Here is a 23,926-nt window from a genome sequence, read left to right as displayed (position 1 = left end):
CAGTCACCTGAGAAAGAGCTTGCATGTGAGTTTTTTTTTTTTTTGCTAAACTGTTACTTGCCAGATTGGAGTGGCCTGCTTCTTTTGCCAGCCTCTCTCTGCCCCCCATTTATGAAGGTAGAATTTCAGTTTTGGAGTTTTTCTCTGAGTCTGTGTCTATGAGCACCAGGCCTGGTCCACATTCTGCTTTCTGAAATGTTCTCCTGACATCATTCAATAAAATGCAGTCTGAGTCGTTGCTTCCTGTAGCATGAATGATGAAACACAGTGATTCACATTCTGACTTAATCCTTGTTAATAGGTAACTTGGCAATATAACTGAGGCTAGGGACTAACCATTGTGGCCACAGGGCAAGAAGTACCCTTAACTTACCAAAGGGCCAGTAGACGGTCATCTCAGAGCCCAAGGGTAAGTGCATCAGGACCATTGGAGGACTGGTCTTTGCTCTGGTGTTCCCCGCACCGAGCCTGGCTCTGGTTTCCTTCCTGTTTATTCCCTGATCTCTCTGAGCACCAGGAGTCAGTTTAGACTTGATGTGTGGAAAAGGAGCTGGGAAATAAGGGGCTACTTCCAAGGACAGCTTTGCCTGTTTGTTGGAGGCACAGAGCTCTCAGCCACCCTGAGCTAACAAAGACCTGAAGCCTTTCATTGTATGTGGTCTCCCATCCATAGAAGGGGGTGGGCTCATTCGATCCATGTAGTCAGGATGAAAGGGAAAGTTGCAATCTGAGAAGTAAGATGTGTCCCCATACCATATGGTGGGGCCACACCAAACAGTCCGTTTCTCTTCCCTTTAGGCTGATACCATCATGCCTCCTTGGGTAGTCTTCCCCAGCCTCATACTGCTTTGGGCAGGTAAGTGGATAGGTGGGCTGGGGTTTGGAAGATTGGGCATGGGGGAGTATAGGGTGTGTGTGGGTGTGGGTGAGGAAGATGGATGTGCTTGGACTCTGTTGGAAGGTAATGTGTCAACTTGTGAGCAAAGACCAGGCTGAAACAAAAAAAAAATTCTGAAATGATATGAATCACAAAATCTAAGGCTAAGTAGAACACTTTGTTATATGCTGCCATTTGTATTTAAGAAAAAAGGGGGTGGTGGGTGGTTGGGTATACATGAACTTCTCACATGTATGTAAGAATTAGTACCAGCTTTTCCCTGGTGTAGGAGGGAATGAAAAGAAGAGATGGTGCTAGGATGGAAAGAGACCAGTCTTTCATTGTACATTTTGTGTGTGTGTTTTTAACTATGTATAAATATTGCTTTTTTAATTTTTTAAAAAAATATATTTTATTGATTTTTTACAGAGAGGAAGGGAGAGGGATAGAAAGTTAGAAACATCAATCAGCTGCCTCCTGCACACTCCCCACTGGGTATGTGCCTGCAACCAAGGTACATGCCCTTGACCGGAATCGAACCTGGGACTCTTGAGTCTGCAGGCTGACGCTCTATCCACTGAGCCAAACCGGCTAGGGTTAAATATTGCTTTTAAAAATAAGGTATGTTGTGGCCAGTATGGCTCAGTTGGTTAGGCATCTCCCCATGCACCAAAAGGATTCAGTTCAATTCTCAGTCAGGGCACATGCCCAGGGTTTCTGGCTGGACTCCAGGTAGGGGGCATGCAGCATATCATTGTCTTGCTGTCACATCAATGTTTCTATCTCTCTCTCCTTTCTTAATTCTCTAAAAATCAATAAAAATCTTAAAAAAATATAAATAATATATAGGGTGTTCCAATAGCTCAATTTTGAAAATATATTTAAATAAACACTGCCTTTATAATTACTCAGTGTGTGTATACACTTTTTGGGACACCCTATATTTTAATTCAAAACATTCTATGAGCTAGAGAAAATTTTAGGAATAGACACAACCTAAATTTAAAAATAATAATCATCAGATGTGATGTGATTATAGGGAAAAGTTCATTTAAATTATACTTCCATACTACATTTTTAAGTTAGCATGCTTTATTTGTAATCTACAAATGATGTTAGGCAAAATTAAATATTATAGGAATTTAGAGAAAAAAATAGACTCTCACTTTATGTAACAATCAATATTTTATTCCCAGAGCATTTTGAAACTCACAGTCCACTCCTAACATGACACTTGAGCAAGGACTGATTAGTTGGGGTATGTAAAGTACCACATAGAGTATATAGTCAATAATATTTTAATAACTATGAATGGTGTAAATAGATACTAGACTTATTGGGATGATCACTTCATAAGTTATATAAATGTCTAATCACTATTTTGTACACCTTCAACTAATATAACATTGTATATCAAATTGTAATTTAAAAATAAAAAAACTTAAGTAAATAAATAAGATTAGTTGGTACATCTCAGATTTCATTTAAGGACCAACTTGACTGCATTTGACAATATAGGGTTTTAAAAATATGTATAGGCCTGACTGATTTGGCTCAGTGGATAGAGCATTGCCCTGCCGACTGAAGGGTCCCAGGTTCGATTCCAGTCAAGGGCATGTACCTTGGTTGTGGGCACATACCCAGTAGGGGGTGTGCAGGAGGCAGCTGATTGATGTTTCTCTCTCATTGATGTTTCCAACTCTCTATCCCTCTCCCTTCCTCTCTATAAAAAATTAATAAAATATATTAAAAAAATAAAAATATGTATATTTTTATTGATTTCAGAGCGAGGAAGGGAGTACATCAATGATTAGAGAGACTCATTGATAGGATGCCTCCTACTGGGGGTTGAGCCTGCAACCGGGGCTTGGGTCCTGACATAGAATTGACCCTTGACCTCCTGGTTCATAGATTGATGTTCAACCACTGAGCCATACCAGGCGGGTGGAATATGGGGTTATTAATGCCATTACCACATGAGAGAGTTTTTGTTTTTAAGTGGCTTAACTTAGTACTTGATTGAATGTTCTCCAATTCTCTGGGTTCACCATGGGAAGTGGGCCTCGCTCAAGTGCCATGCTCATCTACTCATAAGAATGATTTCTACTTGGATTTTTTTGGACATGATCTCTCTAAAATCATAAAAGTATATATATTTTAAAACCCCTTTATCATCCAATGCAGTCAAGTTGGTCCTTAAATGAAATCTGATGAACAAAATAGATCCAGAAACATAGAAGCATAGAACTGACTGTGGGTGGGTGGGAAGAGAGCAACCAAAGAACTTCTATGCATATATGCATAACCCATGGACACAAACAATAAGATGGTGAAGGCCTGAGGTGGGCCAGGGGTGGTCTAGAAGGCGTTAATAGGGGGAAAAAGGGGACATATGTAATACTTTCAACAATAAAGATTTAATTAAAAATGTTTTTATTTATTATTTTAGAGAGAGAAGGGCGAGGGAGAGAGAGATAGAAACATCAATGAGAGAGAAACATCAATCTGCTGCTTCTTGCAAACTCCTACTGGGGAATGAACCCTCAATCCATATAGGGTGACCTTTGGTGCATGGGACAACACTCAACCAACTGAGCCACACCAGCCAAGACCCCAACAACAATTTAAAGAAAACATTAGCTCTGCTTATTTATTGCAGTAGAATTTTCATATATATTTCATTGAGACAGTGATTGGATTTAGGGAAGGGGAAAAACAACATGTATACATTACTTATCCTCTCTAATAAAATGGTAATATGCAAATTAACCATCACTCCGCTACATAAGCCACGCCCACCAGCCAAGCCATGCCCACCAGCCAATCAGGGCGAGTATGCAAATTAACCCCAATCCAAGATGGCTACAGCCAGAGAGAGCAAGGTTTCCCAGGTAACAGAGGAAGCCAAGCTTTCCATAGCCGTTGCAGGCCTAAGCCTCCACTCAAGCTACAAAGTTTCAATTATAGAAGGTAAACAAATTCAAACAAATGGCAGCAGAATGGAGCTTGAGAGAGCAGGCCAGGGTTGCCGGCGGCAACAGGGGAAGCAAAGCTTTCCGCACACCCTGGCCAGGCTCACCCGCTTAAGGCTACAAAGTTTCAATTGTAGAAGGTGAATTAACTGCCACAGAAATGGCTGCCGCCCCAGGCTACAAAGTTTCAATTGTAGAAGGAAAATAAATTCCAGATACCAGGGCCTCCTCTTGGGTCGCCAGGGTGGGTGGCTGGCCTGCAAACCACCACAGGCCCCTCGCTCAGGCCGCCCCACGCCCCAAGGGAACACCACCCTGATCCGGGACACCCTTCAGGGCAAACCAGCTGGCCCCCACTCGTGCACCAGGCCTCTATCTTACCTTATAATAGAGAAACATGCAAATTGACCGCACCTCCGCTATGCCCATGATTGGGCCAGCAGAGGCTGAGGGCGGGACTCCGGGTGGCCTGTCGACCGTTGATAAAATCAAGATGGTGGTGCCCAGTGGCCACGCCCGAGCCGCTGCTCCCCTGGGGTGCCTGGGGTGATCGGCACCCCGGGGGCGTGGCCGCGCCCGTGACCGCTCCCTGGGGGTGCCTGGGGTGATAGGCACCCCTGGGGGGCGTGACCACGCCCGTGCAGCTGCTCCCCGGGGGTGCCTAGGGTGATCGGCACCCCGGGGGGGCGTGGCCGCGCCCCTGCTGCCGCTCCCTGGGGGTGCCTGGGGCGATCGGCACCCCGGGGGGGCGTGGCCGCGCCCGTGCTGCCGCTCCCTGGGGGTGCCTGGGGTGATAGGCACCCGGGGGGGCGTGGCCACGCCCGTGCAGCTGCTCCCCGGGGGTGCCTGGGGTGATCGGCACCCCGGGGGGCGTGGCATGGGGCGTGGCCGCTCCCCGGGGGTGCCTGGGGCGATGGGCACCCCGGGGGGCGTGGCATGGGGGCGTGGCCGCTCCCCAGGGGTGCCTGGGGCGATCGGCACCCCGGGGGGGCCGTGGCATGGGGGCGTGGCCGCTCCCCGGGGGTGCCTGGGGCGATCGGCACCCCGGGGGGGCGTGGCCGCTCCCCGGGGGTGCCTGGGGCGATCGGCACCCCGGGGGGGCGTGGCCGCGCCCGTGCCTGCTCCCCGGGGGTGCCTGGGGTGATCGTCACCCCGGGGGGCGTGGCCGCGCCTCTGCTGCCGCTCCCCGGGGGTGCCTGGGGCGATCGGCACCTCGTGGGGGGCGTGTTCGCGCCCGTGCCGCTGCTCCCCAGGGGTGCCTGGGCGATTGGCACCCCGGGGGGGGGCGTGGCCGTGCCCGTGCCCGCTCCCTGGGGGTGCCTGGGGTGATCGGCACCCCGGGGGGCGTAGCCCTGCCCATGCTGCTGCTCCCCGGGGGTGCCTGGGGCGATCGGCACCCCGGGGGGCGTGGCCGCGCCCCTGCTGCCACTCCCCGGGGGTGCCTGGGCGATCGGCACCCTGGGGGGGGGCGTGGCCACGCCCGTGCACGCTCCCAGGGGGTGCCTGGGGCGATCGGCACCCCGGGGGGGGCGTGGCCGGGCCCGTGCCCGCTCCCTGGGGGTGCCTGGGGTGATCGGCACCCCGGGGGGCGTAGCCCTGCCCATGCTGCCGCTCCCCGGGGGTGCCTGGGGCGATCGGCACCCCTGGGGGCGTGGCCGCGCCCCTGCTGCCGCTCCCCGGGGGTGCCTGGGCGATCGGCACCCTGGGGGGCATGGCATGGGGGTGTGGCCGCTCCCCAGGGGTGCCTGGGGCGATCGGCACCCCCTGGGGGCATGGCAAGGGGGCGTGGCCGCTCCCCGGGGGTGCCTGGGGCGATCGGCACCCCGGGGGGCGTGGCCACGCCCCTGCCATTGCTCCCCGGGGTTGCCTGGGGAGATCGGCACCCCGGGGGGGCGTGGCCGCGCCCGTGCTGCCGCTCCCCGGGGGTGCCTGGGGCGATCGGCACCCCAGGGGGCGTGGCATGGGGGCGTGGCCGCTCCCTGGGGGTGCCTGGGGCGATCCGTGTGAGAGGGATGTCCAACTGCAGGTTTAGGCCTGATTCCACAGGGATCGGGCCTAAACCTGCAGTTGGACATCCCCCGAGGGGTCCCATATTAGAGAGGGTGCAAGCTGGGCTGAGGGACACCCTCCCCAGTGCACGAATTTCGTGCACCGGGCCTCTAGTCCTATCTAATAAAAGAGTAATATACAGATTGATCATCACTGCAACACACAATATAGCTGCCCCCATGTGGTCAAAGATCCTGCCCCCATGTGGACACAAGATGGCCACCACAAGATGGCCAGCAGGAGAGGGCAGTTGGGAGGCACCCGGCCTGCAAGGGAGGGCAGTTATGAGGGACCAGGCCTGCAAGGGAGGGCAGTTGAGAGGGACCAGGCTTGCAAAGGAGGGCAGTTGGAGGTGATCAACCCTGCAGGAGAGGGCAGTTAGGTGTGACCAGGCTGGCAGAGGAGGGAAGTTGGGGGCAAACAGGCTGGCAGGGGAGCAGTTAAGCATCAACCAGGCTGGCAGCAGAGTGGTTAGGGGGTGATCAGGCTGGCAGGCAGAAGCGGTTAAGGGCAATCAGGAAGGCAGGCAGGCGAGCAGTTGGGAGCCAGCAGTCCTGGATTGTGAAAGGGATGTCCAACTACCCGTTTAGGCCCGATCCTGGGGGGATCGGGCCTAAACGGGCAGTCGGACATCCCTCCAGGAGTCCCAGATTGGAGAGGGTACAGGCTGGGCTGAGGGACAACCCCCTGCCGTGCACGAATTTCGTGCACCGGGCTTCTAGTTTAATAATCAAATACCTGTCAAACACAGAATGAAATACATTCTCATGTACTGATAGAGTGTCAATTGGCTCAAATATTTTGGCAAGAAATTTGAAAAAAATAATTCTGCTCTTTGTTCTGATAATTTTTATTTTAGAAATTTATCCTATCAGGAAACAATCCTAAATAAAGAAAAAAGTTTAATAGCCCTAGCCGGTTTGGCTCATTGGTGGAGCGAGGCCCATAGGCTGAAAGGTCCAAGATTCAATTCTGGTCAAGGGCATTTACCTCAGATGCAGGCTTCATCCTGGACATGGTCAGGGCTCATGTGGGAGGCAACAAGTCAAACCAGTTGATGTGTCTCTCTCACTTGATGTTTTTCTGTGTTTCTTCCCATCCCTTCCACTCTCTCTAAAAATCCATGAAAAAATATCCTAGGGTAAGGACTAACAAAACAAAAAAAGTTTAAATAATTTGTTGTTTACAACTATCAAAAAAAAGAAAATGCTAATAAAGATGTAAAGAAAAAACTGATAAAAAAATTTTAGATTCAAGATTAAAGTCACATGATTACAAATGAAATAAACCATATGAAAATTAAGTGGGCATAAATGTAAAATTAAAATATTGAGGCCTCAGACTCTATTTTCTTTTTATTTGCAGATGCTGCAGTTTCTGTGTCATATGTGACTGCAGTGGTGGGTCAGTCTGTCACGCTACCCTGCATCTTTGCAACAGCTCATGAAATCTCACCCATGTGCTGGGGTCGAAGGGCGTGTCCTTCATTCAATTGCTCAAATGAACTCATAATGACCAATGGCTACCATGTCACCTTTGAGAAGGACAAACGTTATAGGATGAATGGAATCATTTCCAGAGGAAATTTGTCTTTAACCATACAGAATGCAACCCTGTCTGACACTGGCACCTATTGTTGCCGTATTGAGTTCAGAGGGTGGTTTAATGGTTATAAAAAAAACATATTTTTGGAGATAAAGCCAGGTGAGTTTGTCTTCCTGTGATCACTTCATGTGCATGAACTGAGATGTTTACTGGTTGGTAGTAATATTCTCTTCCCTTAAGAAAGAGGAGGTTCCTCAATCCTGCTTTTAATAACTTTGGGGAAATAGAATTACTTACTTGTGTAGAAAGAAGTGTTAAAAGAATCTAGTCAAGAATGTAGACTAGAGGGCCTTCCCAGTCTGCAGACTATCTCTTAAAACAGTGCTTCAAAAATGCTGGTTAGTTCATGAAGAGGTATTCATGGCTCCATAGGGAAATGAGGTGAATATTTTTCTCAAACTAAAATTATTTAATGTAAACAACTGCATTTTTTCTCTGAGATGATGTCATTGAAAATTTATGAAATGAACTTAACATTTTAAACCTAACATGGAGATTTTCAAATGTATAAAGTAGACAATATTGTATAAGAGATTATCAAGTAGATATATTACCAACTTTGACATTTACCAACTCAATCTTGTTGCATGTGCATTGTGTAGGCATATACTGTATAGTCCCATCCCCACACTGTGCCCTACCTTAGATTTCATGAAGCATAACTCACATTATATTGTAATATTGCTTGTTTAAAAATTAAAATGACTTTATTGCAATATAAAAACTGATGCATCACAATAACTGTATTAGTTGCCTTTAAGATTTTCATGAAATTCAAAACTCTGGCAAATTTACATTTCTTCTCTCTTGAGATAGACATTATAATGGCCCAGGTTTCTGAGTTCTTCCTTAATCTCCTTTCAGTAAAGTCTTATATTGACAGTAGAATACAATATTTGTGGCTTTAGTAAGCTGAATCTCTATCTTTTTTATTAAATTAAGAATCCTTATGCCCTAGCCGGTTTGGCTAAGTAGATAGAGCATCAGCCTGCTGACTGAAGGGTCTGAGGTTTGATTCTGGCCAAGGGTACATGCCCTGGTTGTGGGCTCCATCCCCAGTGCGGGAGGCAGCCGATCAGTGATTCTCTCTCATCGTGGATGTTTCTATCTCTCTCTCCCTTCCTCTCTGAAATCAATAAAGAAATATATTTATTAAAAAAAAGAAACCTTTATTTGCAACCTCTCAAATTCTGGACTAGGTTATTTCCTTTAAAAAGGCAAGCAAGAGCCCTAGCTGGTTTGGCTCAGTGGATAGAATGTCTGCATATGGACTGATGGGCTTAATTGCAAATGAAACTGATTCTTTAAAAAGAAGAACTTTCAAACCAATTATCTACTCTCTAGGGGTTTCTTTTATAGTTAGTAGAGTTGAGTTTAAAGGAAGCTTCTTGTAAAAAAAAAAAAGGTGGTTGGTGAGCAGAATGTACACATTCATGAATCAGGTCTTCATTGATCTGCATTTTTGCCAGGCACTGGGTTTGGGCTTAATTCTAGTGTCAGCACTCTCTGGGTAGCTCTGAGACCTTCCATAAGTGGTTTTGAATCCAACACCATATTTGACACTGGAAAGAGACAAAGTTACTACCTACCTGTGGTCTAGTCTACCTTCCAGCCAATATATAAAGTGTGTGATCTAGGATGCTAGTGGGTGTGAGTTAGTCCTCACTTAGGGTGCAGGTCTCTTCGGAGGGTATCCTCAAGACTGAAATGAATGCTATGTATTAATTAATATCTTTTTAACTTTCTGGGCATAGAAACTATTTTGTAATTTAGTCATTCACCACTGAGAGGACAAAAACAGGTCCAGGCTCTAGACATTTTCCCCGTCTCCCCGATATTTACGAAGATACATAAATCCGATATGCATGGTTGCTCTTCTCAGAGTGCTTCAGTGCTAATACTGGGTATCCTTTCTAAACTCTGAACCTGCTAGCTTATATTCTTGCAATACAGCTATCTCTGTTTTCATTGGCTTTTCTTCAAGACCTCCCCTGTAAGGATCTCATTGACCAAGGACAAGATGTACTAGTTCAGGGCAAATTAGTGCCCAGTTTTGCTTGATTACAGTTTCTCTGGTTATGTTGATGTACAAGCCCAACACAAAGTTCTTGTTCCCTGCTGCTTGATTAATCCTTGCTTTCATGTTGATTTCTAGCTCCACCTAAGGTCACCAGTGTTCCAACACCACCTAAGGTCTTCACGTCTGCTCCTACAACTCCAGCACCCACACTGAACCTTCAGACAGGTAAACTGATATGTTTCTGAGGCCTGAAGCCTTCTACTGAGTGGATGAAGACCACCAGAGTATGTGTTAAGGCAGAGTTGCCATCTATGCTAAAGGTTTTTCCCTGGGTTCCATAGGGCCTCGAGTGATCTGTGAAACCTTGTTGCATTTTACATGCATCTTCAGAGTGAAGGGACCAATTAAAAAAAATTAGATTCTCAAAGGGTTTAATCATCAGCCAAAAAACCAATACCTATGATATTGGACAACTAATTATGTGGATTTGGTCCAGTTGGTAGTGGTTTATGAGTAAAATCTAGGTAATTCCAGAGAAGAAGGGAAATTTGAGTGGAATTCCTTTAGTCCTCTCTGAAATTGGATCCTTCATACAAGGATAACAAGCCCACCACTAGTTTTACCTATAATATTTTATTAAAAGAACCATTTCTAATCATTGTACCATCAGGTCTGTGGCTGCTTTCACAATGACAGAGTTGAAAAAAAGCCACTAAGACTACAGCCGCCAAACACTAACACTTTCATCTGGCCATTTACTGAAGATTTGCTCACCTGTGATTTAGACTAATACTTGCATGTAATAGATACTGACACATATTTGTTGATTTATGTTTTTTGTACTTCATGGCAAAAATTGGCTTGATTCCAAATTAAACTATCTCTCTAAAGAAGAGCTTATAACCATTGGCCTCCTGTTCAAAGGTTCTCTTTTTTTCTGGTTAGTAGAGTTGAGATTCAAGGAAGCTTCTCGTGGGATGCAAAGGTGCCTGGTGAGATAAAAGTACACATTGTTGATCAGGCATTCATTGATGGCCTTTTGTGCCAGGCGCTGTGTTTGTGCTTAATCCCACTGCTACCTCTCTCTCTCTGGGTAGCTCTGAGACCTTCTGTAACTGCTTTGAAATCCTAGGTCTGCTCTGTCATGGAAAGAGCCCTAGTTATTTCCTTTTTCATCTCTTAGTTGGAAAAGAATTATTGGTGGTCTAATTCACCTTTCAACCAAGTGTATAATGTATAAATGGTTTGTGTGATCTAGCATATACTTGTGTTGTGAGTTAATTTAGGGTGCAGGACTCCTGGGAGGGTATCTTCAGGGCTGACTGAAATGAATGCTATTTATTGGGTAAACATTCTGGGCCTGGAACCACTGTTGAAATCTTAGTCATTCACAAGAGAGAGGACAAAGTCATGTCCTGGCCGTGGACATTTTCTCCATCTCACCAATGTGTAGAAGGATATGTAAAGCTGATACACATGGCTGGTGTCTTCAAAGTGCTTCAGTGCATAATCCGAGTAACCTTTTTCACATCTAAATCTCCTGGAATCTATACTTTTCAATGCACCTGTTTCTTTTTTGAAAGCTAGTCCTCAATCCCAGACCTGTCAGATTCCAGTAGACTAAGGACAGGGACTCTGAGCTCAGGGGAGATTAGTGCCCAATTCTGCAGGGGACAGTCTCTCATTGGATGTTTGTATGTGGGTCCAGCACAAAGCTCTCATTCTTTGCTGCTTGATTAATGCTTGCTTTCATGTTGATTTCTAGCTCCACCTAAGGTCACCATGGGCCCAACATCACCTATACTCTCCATGTCTGCTTCTACAAAGCCAGCAGTAAGTCAGCAGAAATTCAGGACAGGTAAACTGATATGTTTTCTAACCCTTGGCTTTCTTGTTTTATATTTTTATTGATTTCAGAGAGGAAGGGAGAGGGAGGGAGAGATAGAAAATCAATGATGAGAGAGAATCATTGGTTGGCTGCCTCCTGCACACCTCCTATTGGGTATAGAGCCCAAAACCTGGGCATGTGCCCTTGACCAGAATTGATCCTGGGACCCTTCAGTCTGTAGACCAACACTTTATCCACTGAGCCAAACTGGCTACAGCCAGCCCTTGGCCTTCTAATGAGAGGATGTAGATTGCCAAGGGCATGTGTTAAGGTAGAGTTACAATCTAGGGTATGAATTCTTAGTTTCTAACCATGGGCCTCACAATATCTTTGAATGTCTGTTCAATATATATGCACTTTTTAAAAAAACCTATAAGTAGTTTTAGAGTGAGGGAACCTATTTTTTTTAACAAATGAGATTCTCCAAGGGATTTTTTATCCCCAAATCTCAGACATCTTGGACATCTAATGCAGATGGTGAAGATTTGGCCTAGTGGAGCACAGGTTTATGAGGAAAGTCTAGGTTATGCCAGGAAGTAGGGATAGGCTAATGAGAGTCTGTCCTCATGTTCTAGACATTTTCCCCACCTCACGCATGTTTATGAAGATACATACATCTGATATGCATGGTCTTCAGAGTGCTTCAGTGTAAATTACAGGTTTCCTTTTTCACCTGTGAAACCCCTGGAAATACACTTTCTCATACAGCTGATTTCTTTTTTCCAGCGTGACTTCAAGCCCTCCCCTGTCAGAGTGTATTTGAGCAAGGACAGGAACTCTGAGCTCAGGGAGATTAGTGCCCAATTCTGCAGGGGAACCCAGTCTCTCACTGGTTTTGTTGAGTTCATGCTCAGCACAAAACTCTTGTTTTTTCCTACTGGATTTATACTTGCTTTCATGTGGATTTCTAGCTGGACCTGAGCTCACCAGGGTCCCAAGATCACCTGGGGTCTCCACCTCTGCTATAGCACCAGTTCACCTGTAGAACATCCCAAGAAAGATAGTGATGTGTTTTTGAGCCCGGAGGCCTTCCAATGAGAGGAGGTAGATCACCCAGGCTATTATCATAAGGTGGAAGTATAATTTAGGATTAATGTTCTTCCCTGGGTTAGAAATGTGAGCTTCATAGTAGCTGACAATCCTCATTCCAGATTTCTTGGTTTCTTTGTAACTGTAAGTATTTTCAGAGTGAAGAGAACCCATAGTTTCCTTTAAATCAGATTCTCTAGGGGAATAATTATTAGCCCCCCAAACCCCTAGACCATTTCTCTTTGACCTCTACTGAGAATGGTGTGAACTTGGCTCAGGTGAGCACAGGTCCACAAGGAGCTTGAAGTGGAGATCCTTTATCCACTGTGAAGTCAGAGCCTCATCTGGAAGGTAAGGCTTCATCAAGATGATCATTTCCTGTCTCCTGTGTGACAGGATTCATTTCCCTCCCAATTTACAATTTTTAATTTACTTATTATTTTAAATTACAGTTGATGTACAATATATTAGTTTAGGTGTACAACCCCATGATTAGACATTTATGTAAGTAATGAAGTGATCACCCTGATAAATTGAGAATCCATGTGACACCATATGTAGTTATTATAATATTACTGACTATATTCCTTGTGCTGTATTTTACATCCCCCTGACTATTTATGAAACTGCCAATTTGTACTTCTAAATCCCTTGACCTTTTTCACCCATGCCCCTAAGCCATTTCTCATCTGCTAAGTTCTTTAGAAGTATTATATTACTTGATTCTCATGACAGCCCTACCTATTATAGGTGTGATTCAATTCTGTTTTATATTTGTGGGAACCTAGGCACAGAGTCTAGTTGTATTGTTGAAAGGCATATGGATAGAAAGTGGTTGAGTCAGGATTCAGTTTCCATTAGTTTGAATCTGGAATGTGGTTATAACTACTCGATGGTGTTTCTCCATGAGGCCTGAAGTTATATTAGGATGAATATGTCCTAATCTGACACCCTCACTGAAAAAGCCCTTTGTATAATACCCTGTCTTTTTATGTCATTCAGTGACAGTTTTGCTTCTAGCATTCTTTACTTTAGTATGTAACATAAAAATTGAAAAAAAAATGCTGTTTATACTGATGACAAAGTAAATATCTAATTTAAGGATTTCAGGAATTTAGTATGTATGGCTTATTTTTTCAATTCAGGCTACGTGCTTCACACCTCAAGTTTCCTATAGTTAAGTGTTTAGTTGTAATACAAATAGAGAATAATTTGACGTATGTGTCAAGAAATAGCTTGGCCTCCTGTGGACTACTTCAGATTCAAGCCTTCTATTTTTAGGATTAAAAAGAAAACCTTTCATGAAGATTTTCAAAACCTTCAAAACTTTTTGACTCCTTGAGGTTGTCTGGTTTCTGGAGAGTAAAAGACATGTCTCATCCTCTTAGCCAGAGAAATGTGAAGGAACATTGATTTTCCTTAACTCCCATTGAGTCTTGTGTATATTTAGCCATAAGAGATCTGAAGCATTTGGGCTATAAGCCGAGTATGGAGGAGAGGGCATTAGGTTAAAACTCAGATTTTAGAGCCTTAAATATATGTAAGAAAAATAGCTTTGTTCCAGGCAGCTGAACATACTAGAGAATCTGTTGACTTTCTTCTTTTAAACATATATTTTTATTGATTTCAGAGATGAAGAGAGCAATAGAGATAGATAGATAGATAAACATCAATGATCAGAGAGAATCATCAATCAGCTGCCTCTTGCATGCCCCACAACTGGGGTATGTACCTTGATGGGGAATGAAACAGTGACCTTCTGGTTCATAGGTCAATATCAACCACTGAGCCATACAGGCTGGGCGTGTTGACTTTCTTAATATTGATTTAACTTCTATATACTTAATTTCACATAGTGTGTGCCTGCAAAAGTGTGTGGATTAGTCGACTTGGTTTAGTAAACGTACATAAGTTTTTGACTTCATTTAAAGCAAATATTCAGAAGAAAAGATCTGTGTGAACTCCTGGGGAATATTAATTGATTATTAATTGAATTGAGCCTTATCTTTATCCTGATAGTTTCCTAAGGAGTTTGAGTCTAGAGTTGAACTTTACAGTACAGGAAGGCGGTGAGCACTGGAGCTAACTCAATGCAGAGACATTTACTTTACACCCAATCCCTGCCTGTCCCTAGTGCCTCCAGCACATGCTAGTTTCTTAAAATGTTCATGGAAAGGTCAGATAGAAGATTATAGGAGGAGGGGAGCAAAGAAAGATGTCCACAGCTTTCTTTCCCAGGCGGCTGCCGAAGATGGCGGAGGGGCAGGTCCTGGTGCTTGATGGCCGAGGCCATCTCCTGCGCCGCCTGGCGGCCATCGCGGCCAAGCAGGTGCTGCTGGGCCGAAAGGTGGTGGTTGTGCGCTATGAGGGCATCAACATTTCTGGCAATTTCTACAGAAACAAGTTGAAGTACCTGGCCTTCCTCCGAAAACGGATGAACACGAACCCATCCCGTGGCCCTTACCACTTCTGAGCCCCCAGCCGCATTTTTGGCGGACGGTGCGAGGCATGCTGCCCCACAAGACCAAGCGAGGCCAGGCCGCCTTGGACCGCCTCAAGGTGTTTGATGGGATCCCACCGCCCTATGACAAGAAAAAGCGAATGAATGGTGGCTCCTGCCGCCCTCAAGGTTGTGCGCCTGAAGCCTACGGAAGTTTGCCTACCTTGGGCGCCTGGCTCATGAGGTTGGCTGGAAGTGTCAGGCCGTCACAGCCCCTCTGGAGGAGAAGAGGAAGGAGAAAGCCAAGATCCATTACCGCAAGAAAAAGCAGCTCATGAGGCTGCGGAAACAGGCCGAAAAGAACGTGGAGAAGAAAATGGACAAATTCACAGAGGTCCTCCAGACCCATGGACTCCTGGTCTGAGCCCAATAAAATTGACTGTTATTCCTCATGCTTGGCCTGGCCTGCCCTTCCTCCATCACCGCCCTAGGATGTGGGGAACCACAGGGGCTGTTCTGGGGCCACAGGCACCTTACCTTGGGCCTTAGAAGGCTGGGGACACAGCGGGGCCTTAGTCACTGCTATTTAAAGAAAGGCCTTTTAGAAGTTTTACATGGCCTTGTCAGTTGGGCGTAATTTGCCTGTGACCTACTCAGAGTTTTAGGAAATCAGCAGCTGGAACAGCTAGTTCCCATTCAGCATGTATAAACTGGAAAAACTCTTTAAACTTCCCACATGATACTAGACTGCAGCTGTTAGGACGTAGCAAATGCTTGGGGGCAGGATGGACCTGGTATTGTATGGAGGGATTTACAGATGCACAGACAGGACGGCAGCCACAGAGTCTCAGGCATAGCACACGTTCCTGTACCTTGTGATAAAGAAAAAAAAAAAGAAAGAAAGATGTCCACAAAAAGTCAAACTTGGGAAAGAAGTTAAGGTCAAGAGGCCTTTTGCACAGACCTAAGTTGGATAGACAGATCATCTACTTTCTTGTACTGTCCTGTTCTTTGTTCCTAAAGAGAGCCACATCCTTTTATAGGGTTCAGTATTGGAGGAAAACTTGAAATGGGTTCAGAAGATCGGGAAGGTTGATGTTGAAATGTAAAGATGGTGGTGGGAAAGAGGAAACAGGAAGACTGAGGAAAGGCAATAAGGAAAGCCCAGGTTTGAGAATTCTTGCCCATCCAACAACCACTGATTTGCTCTAAGTTCTGTGGTGCTATCCGGAGAGGGAATATAAGATTTTATAAAGAGGCAAGTGATACATAGTGGTGTGTTTGATAATTCTTAGTGAAGCTTTTTGGTGAGAAATGGAAGATGAGTCAGATAACACAGGACATCAGTCATACAGAAGGAGTGAGCAGAATGCAACTGCAGAAGGAGCTGGGGTCATGGTCTACCAGGAGTCTGACTTTGAGGGTTGTGAATCATTACCAAGTTGAGAGATTGGACAATGTAGTCACCTTGAAGAAACTTCAAGGAGTTATATGTTGTGAGGATGTATCCCATGCTGGTACATATGTGCGTCTCTCTGGAAAGATGTGTGGGTGGATAATTTGGTACTTGAATGTCAGAAAATCCAGATTGGGGTTATTGTGAAGATGAGAGTACAGATTAGTGTAAATCTGCAGGCCTTGTTTTATAAACATGAAATGTCATTTGTATGGATAAAAGCTTAATTGGGTATCTTACATAAGATGTACTTTTGTAGGCATTTCGCATTTAGGGACATCTTAACCCTTTGCACTCGCTTGCTTTTTTCTCGATTCCTTTATTCTAATGCTAACCATGTCAAGTCACACTCGACATCCGAGTAACCTTTTGCACTCGGATGTCGAGTGTGACTTGACACGGTTAGCATTAGAATAAAGGAATCGAGAAAAAAGCAAGCGAGTGCAAAGGGTTAAAAGTGTGGAAAGTGTGAAATAATTCTTTCTATAGACAACTATCCAAAACATTATCTATATCAGATTTACTCCTGATAATAAAAGACCTAGATGGCAGTGCAATGCCTCAATGTTATCCTATCTAATAAAAGAATAATATGCAAATTGACTATCACTCCAACACACAAGATGGCTGCTTCATGTGGTCAAAGATGGCTGCCCTCATGTGGACACAAGATTGCTGGCCAGGAAGGGTAGTTGGGAGGGACCAGGCCTGCAAGGGAGGTCAGTTAGGGGCGATCGGGCCTGCAGGGGAGGGCAGTTGGGGGGGAGGAGGGACCAGGCCTGCAGGGGAGGGCAGTTGGGGATGACCAGGCCTGCAGGGGAGGACAGTTAGGGGTAACCAGGCTGGCAGGGGAGAGCAGTTAGCGGCAATCGAGGCAGCAGGGGAGCAGTTAGGCATTGATCAGGCTGGCAGGGGAGTGGTTAGGGGGTGATCAGGCAGGCAGGTGAGCGGTTGGGTGCCAGCAGTCCTGGATTGTGAGAGGGATCATAGATTCGAGAGGGTGCGGGCTGGGCTAAGGGCTAGGCTAAGGGACACCCTCCCCCCATGCACAAATTTTGTGCACCGGGCCTCTAGTCTTGGAATAAATTTCTAAGAAAGAGTTGAAGGTAATTCCCAAATTTAGGTTTGTTGCCTATTTTTGTTGGGGTTGGAGATTTTTCTCTACAAATAGAACAGAGCTCTTTCATTCTTTTTATTTCAGAAACCACTTCATCTTCTGCAGTGCAGACAACAGAAACCCAGCCTATCAGACCACAGGAAACAAGTACGACCAGCTCATCGTTGAACTCTTCTTGCCTAACAGGTAACTACATTTTCTTTCCTGAAGACCTAGAACATTCAAAATTTGAAAGTCATTGACATGTAGTTAAGAGCACATATTGTGACATGAGTGCTGACACTATAATCTGCTATGTGACTGAAACAAATGTCTTACCCTCTCTGAATCTGTTTTCATTATTTCTAAAATGGATAGATCATCACTGATCATGTGAAGTCCTTGTAAGGATTAAATGAGATGAAGATCTTGGGACATAGGTATAAGGGGATAAGTGATAGATACAGTAGCAACTATGACTATTATTTAGATGTCCAGAGTACACATAGGTGGCACTTTTAACCTGGTTCCAAAATGACCTTTGGCTCCTAAAATTATAGGTAAAACTTTGTATCTAATGCACATTTTTCCCATAAAGAAAAAAGGGGTCCATTTTCACAGGTTCCATGACAAAATTGTTATGAATCACACCTTACAGGATAGATTAATAAATGCTAGTAACATGGTTTAATTCTTACAATGCCTATTGCATTTGGCCATATGTATATATTTTTTGGCTATACTTTTTATTCATTATTTCCTTTACCGTCAGAAAGCAATGCAAATATATTTCATGTTAATAGTGAAAATTCAATATTTTTATAATTCTAACCAATTTTCATTTTGTTGAACAGATGGGAATAGCACTGTGACCCAGCCTTCAGATTGCAGTTGGCAATATAATGAAACTGTAAGCAAGTTCCTTCCTATTTTATTAGCCATATTCACTTGTATGTCTCTCTGGAAACAAGTTGTATTTAGAGATTACTTGTGTAAGGCTACCCGACAGATTGATTCTTTCAGGCTAAGAGACAAAGAAGAAAAGAATTTGTTTCTTAAATAGGGGTCCTTTGATTAATTGGTAAAATTCATATAGATACAGGCAGACCAGCTTGTTAGAAATGCCTGATAAGTGATGTTTTACTCACACACATTCACACAACACTCACACACTTACTCTCCTGGCCAAAAATTTGAACAAAAAGAATGAACTAATTCAAGGAGAGTGGGTTAACATAACATTCCCAGGAAGACTTCAATTAACATTAGGGGAATAACATGCTTTGTGTCACTATGGTGGCATGGAGGCTGTTATAAACAAAAATATTATGTATGTGAAAATGTATTTGCTTTGACATATGCCCCCCAATATCATTTCCAACCTGAATGCCTTCCATATAGAAATTTTGAGGCCAATGCTGAGATTTTCTCTACCTGATGTAATAAGTTTCCCCATAGGATGACTTATTAAGGTGTTAATGTGTTAAACAACTTTGTGATTGAGTAAGTGACTAGGTAAAAGAGTCTGGATTCTGACTCCAGAGATTAAACTTTGATGCAGTAAGGAGCTTAATCCTTCTCACTGATCTTCCACTTGCTTTCTGTTAAAATATCTACCTTGTGGGATCTTTTTAGTATTAGAACTAAGCTATTGAAAGAGGCCTGGCATGATGCCTGGCATGTTTTAAGCTTATTCTAGGAGGGGGATACTTACAAACTGCACCAGGAGATTTAAGTAAAATTTGCATTTCCACCCAATTGCACATTTTAAGTTCATTGTTAATCAGGGTTATGTCTATGAGCAGCTACTTTCAGGCCCATTTCTATAGACATAGATAGAATTTTGAATTATGTTAAAAACATAAACACTGTATCAAAGGCCAAATTCAATAATTCAGCACATTCAGATAGCATCAACAAGTGAACTTATTTATGAACAAAAATTGTTTTTTTTCTTTTAATATAAGAGTACGTAGCTTATTGTAATTTTAAAAAACAATATGGATAATTTACATATAATAAAGAGCAGCCGTTGAACTGTATGCTTTGAGCTTTGACAAACACATACACCCACAATAATCTCAAACAAGCACATATAAAATATTTCCACATCTCCAAATACATATTGAATTTCAAATTTTCTGAGAATTTCACCATGGTTGCATCCTCAGGAGATCATTTGGTTTTGCCCCTCATGATCTAGAAGTAGACTAGAGCTAATAAAGATAGATGTGTCTGAGTATGTTATTTTAAGAAATGTTTTCTGCCCATAATTCTAACAAGATGCTTTTTAAATCTGCTGGTATTTTCTTAGCACATGAGCTTGAAAAAAAATACACAGAGGAACACCAGTAAGTTATACATTGGACTCTGCATTGCTGCCATGATATTGCTCACCATTTTCGCTGCCATACTTACCAAAAGTAAGTCGTTTGACCATTGTGCCTGGAGCCAAACTACCTGGGTCCAAGGAGCTTCATACACCATGTACTTTTGACTTCACATAACGCCCCTGTTTCATAACCTTGTTCCTTTTGTTTCTTAAAAATATTGGCCTCTAAAGAGAAAAAGAAAATTTAAGTTCTCCACAAGAGAAATAAAACACTAAGAAATAAGAGTTTGTTGGGTGGAGTTGGGATTTGGAAGGCAACAAACCACTGTACTAAGCAGATTTGTTCCCCTCAAGGGCCCATTTTTGCTCCCATGAAGGAAAATATTGTTGTGAGTCTTACAACATTCACTTAGCTGAAGAGGCAAATGAGACATTGGAGGGAAACAGATTTCAGGCCAAGGCTAGAATAACAGATTTCAAAAACTAGCCATGCCAGCCTTCATGAAAAACCCCACAACCATCCATTTTTAAAAATGAAATATGATTATTAATAATTGTATTAAAGTAAGTTTGGGCATGTGTGTGAATACACTAAACCATTAATAATCATGAGATAGTTTGCACACTGGGGCTTTTTTTGGGTCCTACAGAGTCAAAAGGTGTTACCTGAAATTATAGGGAAGAGTGTAACCTGAGTTTTGTTTTCCTCTTTTAAAAACCATTCTTCTAAATTTATTCTTTCTCTAAAATCAATGAAAAAATCCCAACATATCCTCAGGGAAGGATTAAGAAAATGAAGTAATAGCAGAAATAATATGTACGTTTTAGAAAAGGTCTCATGAATTCTTTGGCTGACATGTTTTATTTTCTCTTCAACTCCTTTCCAATTTAGAATATTTATGTGGGAAAAGAAAGGTGTTACAAATAAGGTAAGCTTGAAAGGTTTGTCTCAATGCTTTTTGATGTTCCCACTCTAATAAAAATAAAGAAAAAATTATCTCTGTTCCTCTCCCCTTTCTCCTGAACTCTCCATTTTAAACCCTGGATCCTAAAAATTCTAGTTCAATGAGTGCCTCCATCGCTGTCCACACCTTCCAATGATATTTTTAGCTATCTATATTTCCCTAAAACTACTACAGAAACAGCACCCCAACCCTAAGCTCTTAGAGCAAGAGAAATCACAATAGTGTTTGATGAAATTACGTTTGGATGAGTTGTTTGGTTTGTTCCTGATTTCATTTGGTGTTTTGTTTACTGAAAGCCTATTCTATTCCAAAGAGATGAACAAAACAGACAGACCATATAAGCATATCAACAGGGTCCTGTTAGTGCTTCCAGGCAAATAGCATGGGGGGTGTAGACCAGGGTAGTGGGCTGTGTGAGTGAGCCTGATGGAGTAGGAGGCCGCTGGCAAAGAAAGATCTGGAGGAAGACAACTCCAGGCTGAAGCAGTCCCCCATCCCCTGTTGTTCCGCACCCAGCATGCTCTGCTGCTTTACATTGGTTATGTGGCCTCATAGGCATTTGATGTACAATTTTGTAAATCTAACCTATTGCCCAGTTAAAGCTTAAGTCCTCTTTTAAGGGGACCTTGCTTAAAGCCCAAACTGTACTAAAAGAAGCAGGCTACTTGGGGTTGGTACAAAGAAAAGGTGAGAGAGAGAGAGCATTTATGATGACACGTTTGGGGCAGCTATTTCACACTGACTCATTTTCAGCTGTTATCACCTAAATTGGTTCTCACATGTATGCCTGGTTCCTTTAATGATCTGAGTTGAGTGAAGACTCTACATTTCAAATAATTTCTGGGCAGGCTCAGGTAATAAAAACCATCACTATCTACAAATTATAAAACTGCAGCTATATCAAAACTCTACACATAACCTTTTTATATATTTGGTGTGTGAGTGTATGTGTTATGAAAGCCATCTAACTCATGGCATTCACATTTTGACCATAAAGACACAGTAATATTTTTGACACCACGATCCAGTAAACACTTATGTGAAACAGTATTTTGCTATTTATGCTCTGCTATTTTGTATTCTCTGTTTATCTTAAATACAGGAAGTAGGCCACTTCCTGTATTTAATAACCCTCTATAAAGAGCACAATCCACAGTTGGAAATACACCAGCAAAACAATTTCATAGCCACCTTTGTGAATATGCATCTTGATTTAGTACTTCCATTTGATGTCTGATAAGTGTCTTAGATTTAAAAAATATATATTTTTATTGATTTCAGAAAGAAAGGGAGAGGGAGAGAGAGAGCGAGAAAAACACCAATGATGAGAGAAAATCATCAATGGTTGCTTCCTGCATGCCCTACACTGGGGATTGAGCCTGCAGCCCGGCATGTGCCCTGACCTGGAATCGAACCGTGACCTGGTTTATAGGTTGACGCTGAACCACTTGAGCCACGCCAGCCAGGCCTGTCTTAGATTTTTGATTTATGTATTCTAGTACACGGAACTCTTGAAGGAGAATAGTCTGAATACACATTAGGTGGTTTTTTTTTTTTTTTTCCAATCTTGCTTACTAAACAAACTTCCCCACAATTTAATATTTACAACCCTGGAATCTCCTAGTCATTTAATATGTTATGTGAATGGGACTCTAGTGTTGCAAATAGTCAAACGATCTGTTCATTATTTAGAAATGATATGCTTTTCACTTACTTGTGTTATTCTTTTTGTAGCAAAGAACCTGTGACCGGAACTGCACAAAATGGAACTTCAGTGCGCTACCAACCACATGAGAACCTCTGCTTTGAGAACGATCTTTACAACGTTTATCAAGACCCAGTGGTTCTCTTTAAGACTTTAGGCCCTTGACTGCAGAAAGCATTGACTATATCTCACTATGTCAGTTCTTTTAAGCTCCAGGATGACTTTTCTGTCTATAATTCATGGTGTTCCAATCTGTCTGTGATGTTGGTTAGAATATCTTTAGCTCATCAGTGTGAAGTCAACCTCATTGGTAATTAGTCTTAATTTTTTATACTAAAATTGGCTCAATCTTTCTGGTCATAGCAGAGCCTTCTCCTAAATATGAACTGAACACTTTATAATTGTATATTCTATACAGACCTTATGAATCCTGTATCCATCAAGAATTCTCATTGGGTAGACATGAAATGAACCAATACCTTGGTCACTAAAGCTGTCACAAAGAGGGGAATAGGACTTAAAATCAGAAAATTTGATTTGGTACTTAAATTACTTCACTTGGAAGTATTTCATGATTAACTCGTTTGTTTTCTTATCTGGCAATCAAAACATTACATTTCTTAAGTTCCCCCAAAGGTTTCAAATTATGGAGGAATACAGATTTTTATTTCCTTCATGGGGAAATAAAGTAAGTGTGATTTCATCATTAGATCTGTTTATTCATGGCTCTGAAAATATGAGGTTTTAAGTGCTTTCCTTGGGGCCAGGGTGGGGCGTTTAAAAGAAGAAGCTAGAATGGTGAGTGGAGCAAGTAAATAGGTAATTATTTTAGAAGGATGAATTTTTTAATATCATTAATTCCAATGCTATTATTTTCTACAAATGGATTAAATTTTTGATTTTGCCAAGAGAGTTAAAGCCAAAAAAGGTAAGGATATTTTTAGCCACCAGAAACATTTTTTTTTCTTATTATCAGAAACATTTTGACATGAATAGTTTACAAGGCTGGGTAGTAATTTCAATTTGAGTTAATTCTGAAATAATTCACACTTGATGTTCAATGCTACCCACACCAAAGTAGCCTAGGAGGGCTAGATGCTTGTTTTTGAAGATCAACATTTTTGACATGTAGCTACGGAATTCTAGAAAATTATAGCACCTCTGAATAAAGGTTATAGTATGTGGGCAAATAATATTGTTAAGCATTGTCTACTGGGTTTCCCAAATAGGGTGAGATTAATATGGTTTATACATCTTTGTTCAAACTACAGTGTTTTTCTTTTAAATTCAAGACAACATGCAGGAGGCAGCTTCTGTATATTGCACATTGATGTTTCTCTCTTCTCCTTCCCTCCCCCTCTAAAAATCAAACTATTCTTTTAAACAAATGAACAAATAAATAAATAAGCAAGCTGGTGTGGCTGCAGCAAAGTGAGTGAGGAGGTTTGGAAAGAGATTAGCTGGAGACCTGGGCACTTTCTCTCACAGAGGC

At 43.0% G+C, this 23,926-nt stretch overlaps 1 protein-coding gene and 1 pseudogene across 2 annotated transcripts; both read left to right on the top strand.

Moving 5' to 3' along the window:
* The first annotated feature begins 334 nt into the window (after positions 1 to 334).
* Positions 335 to 23,775, top strand: LOC307100292 (hepatitis A virus cellular receptor 1-like). Its single transcript, XM_079772677.1, has 10 exons — positions 335 to 409; positions 799 to 856; positions 7,264 to 7,602; positions 9,659 to 9,748; positions 11,289 to 11,381; positions 17,538 to 17,639; positions 18,287 to 18,342; positions 19,747 to 19,855; positions 20,657 to 20,693; positions 22,464 to 23,775. The coding sequence occupies exons 2-10, from the start codon at positions 811 to 813 to the stop codon at positions 22,597 to 22,599; spliced, it is 1,008 nt and encodes a 335-aa protein (XP_079628803.1). The 5' UTR covers positions 335 to 409; positions 799 to 810; the 3' UTR covers positions 22,600 to 23,775.
* Positions 14,686 to 15,332, top strand: LOC307100347 (large ribosomal subunit protein uL13-like; annotated as a pseudogene). Its single transcript has one exon. The product of its transcript is annotated as a large ribosomal subunit protein uL13-like (transcript).
* Positions 23,776 to 23,926: the final 151 nt, after the last annotated feature.

Source organism: Cnephaeus nilssonii (genome assembly GCF_951640355.1).
Source record: "Cnephaeus nilssonii genome assembly, chromosome: 5".
Taxonomy (NCBI): domain Eukaryota; kingdom Metazoa; phylum Chordata; class Mammalia; order Chiroptera; family Vespertilionidae; genus Cnephaeus; species Cnephaeus nilssonii.
This window is presented reverse-complemented; position numbering and strand designations above follow the sequence as displayed.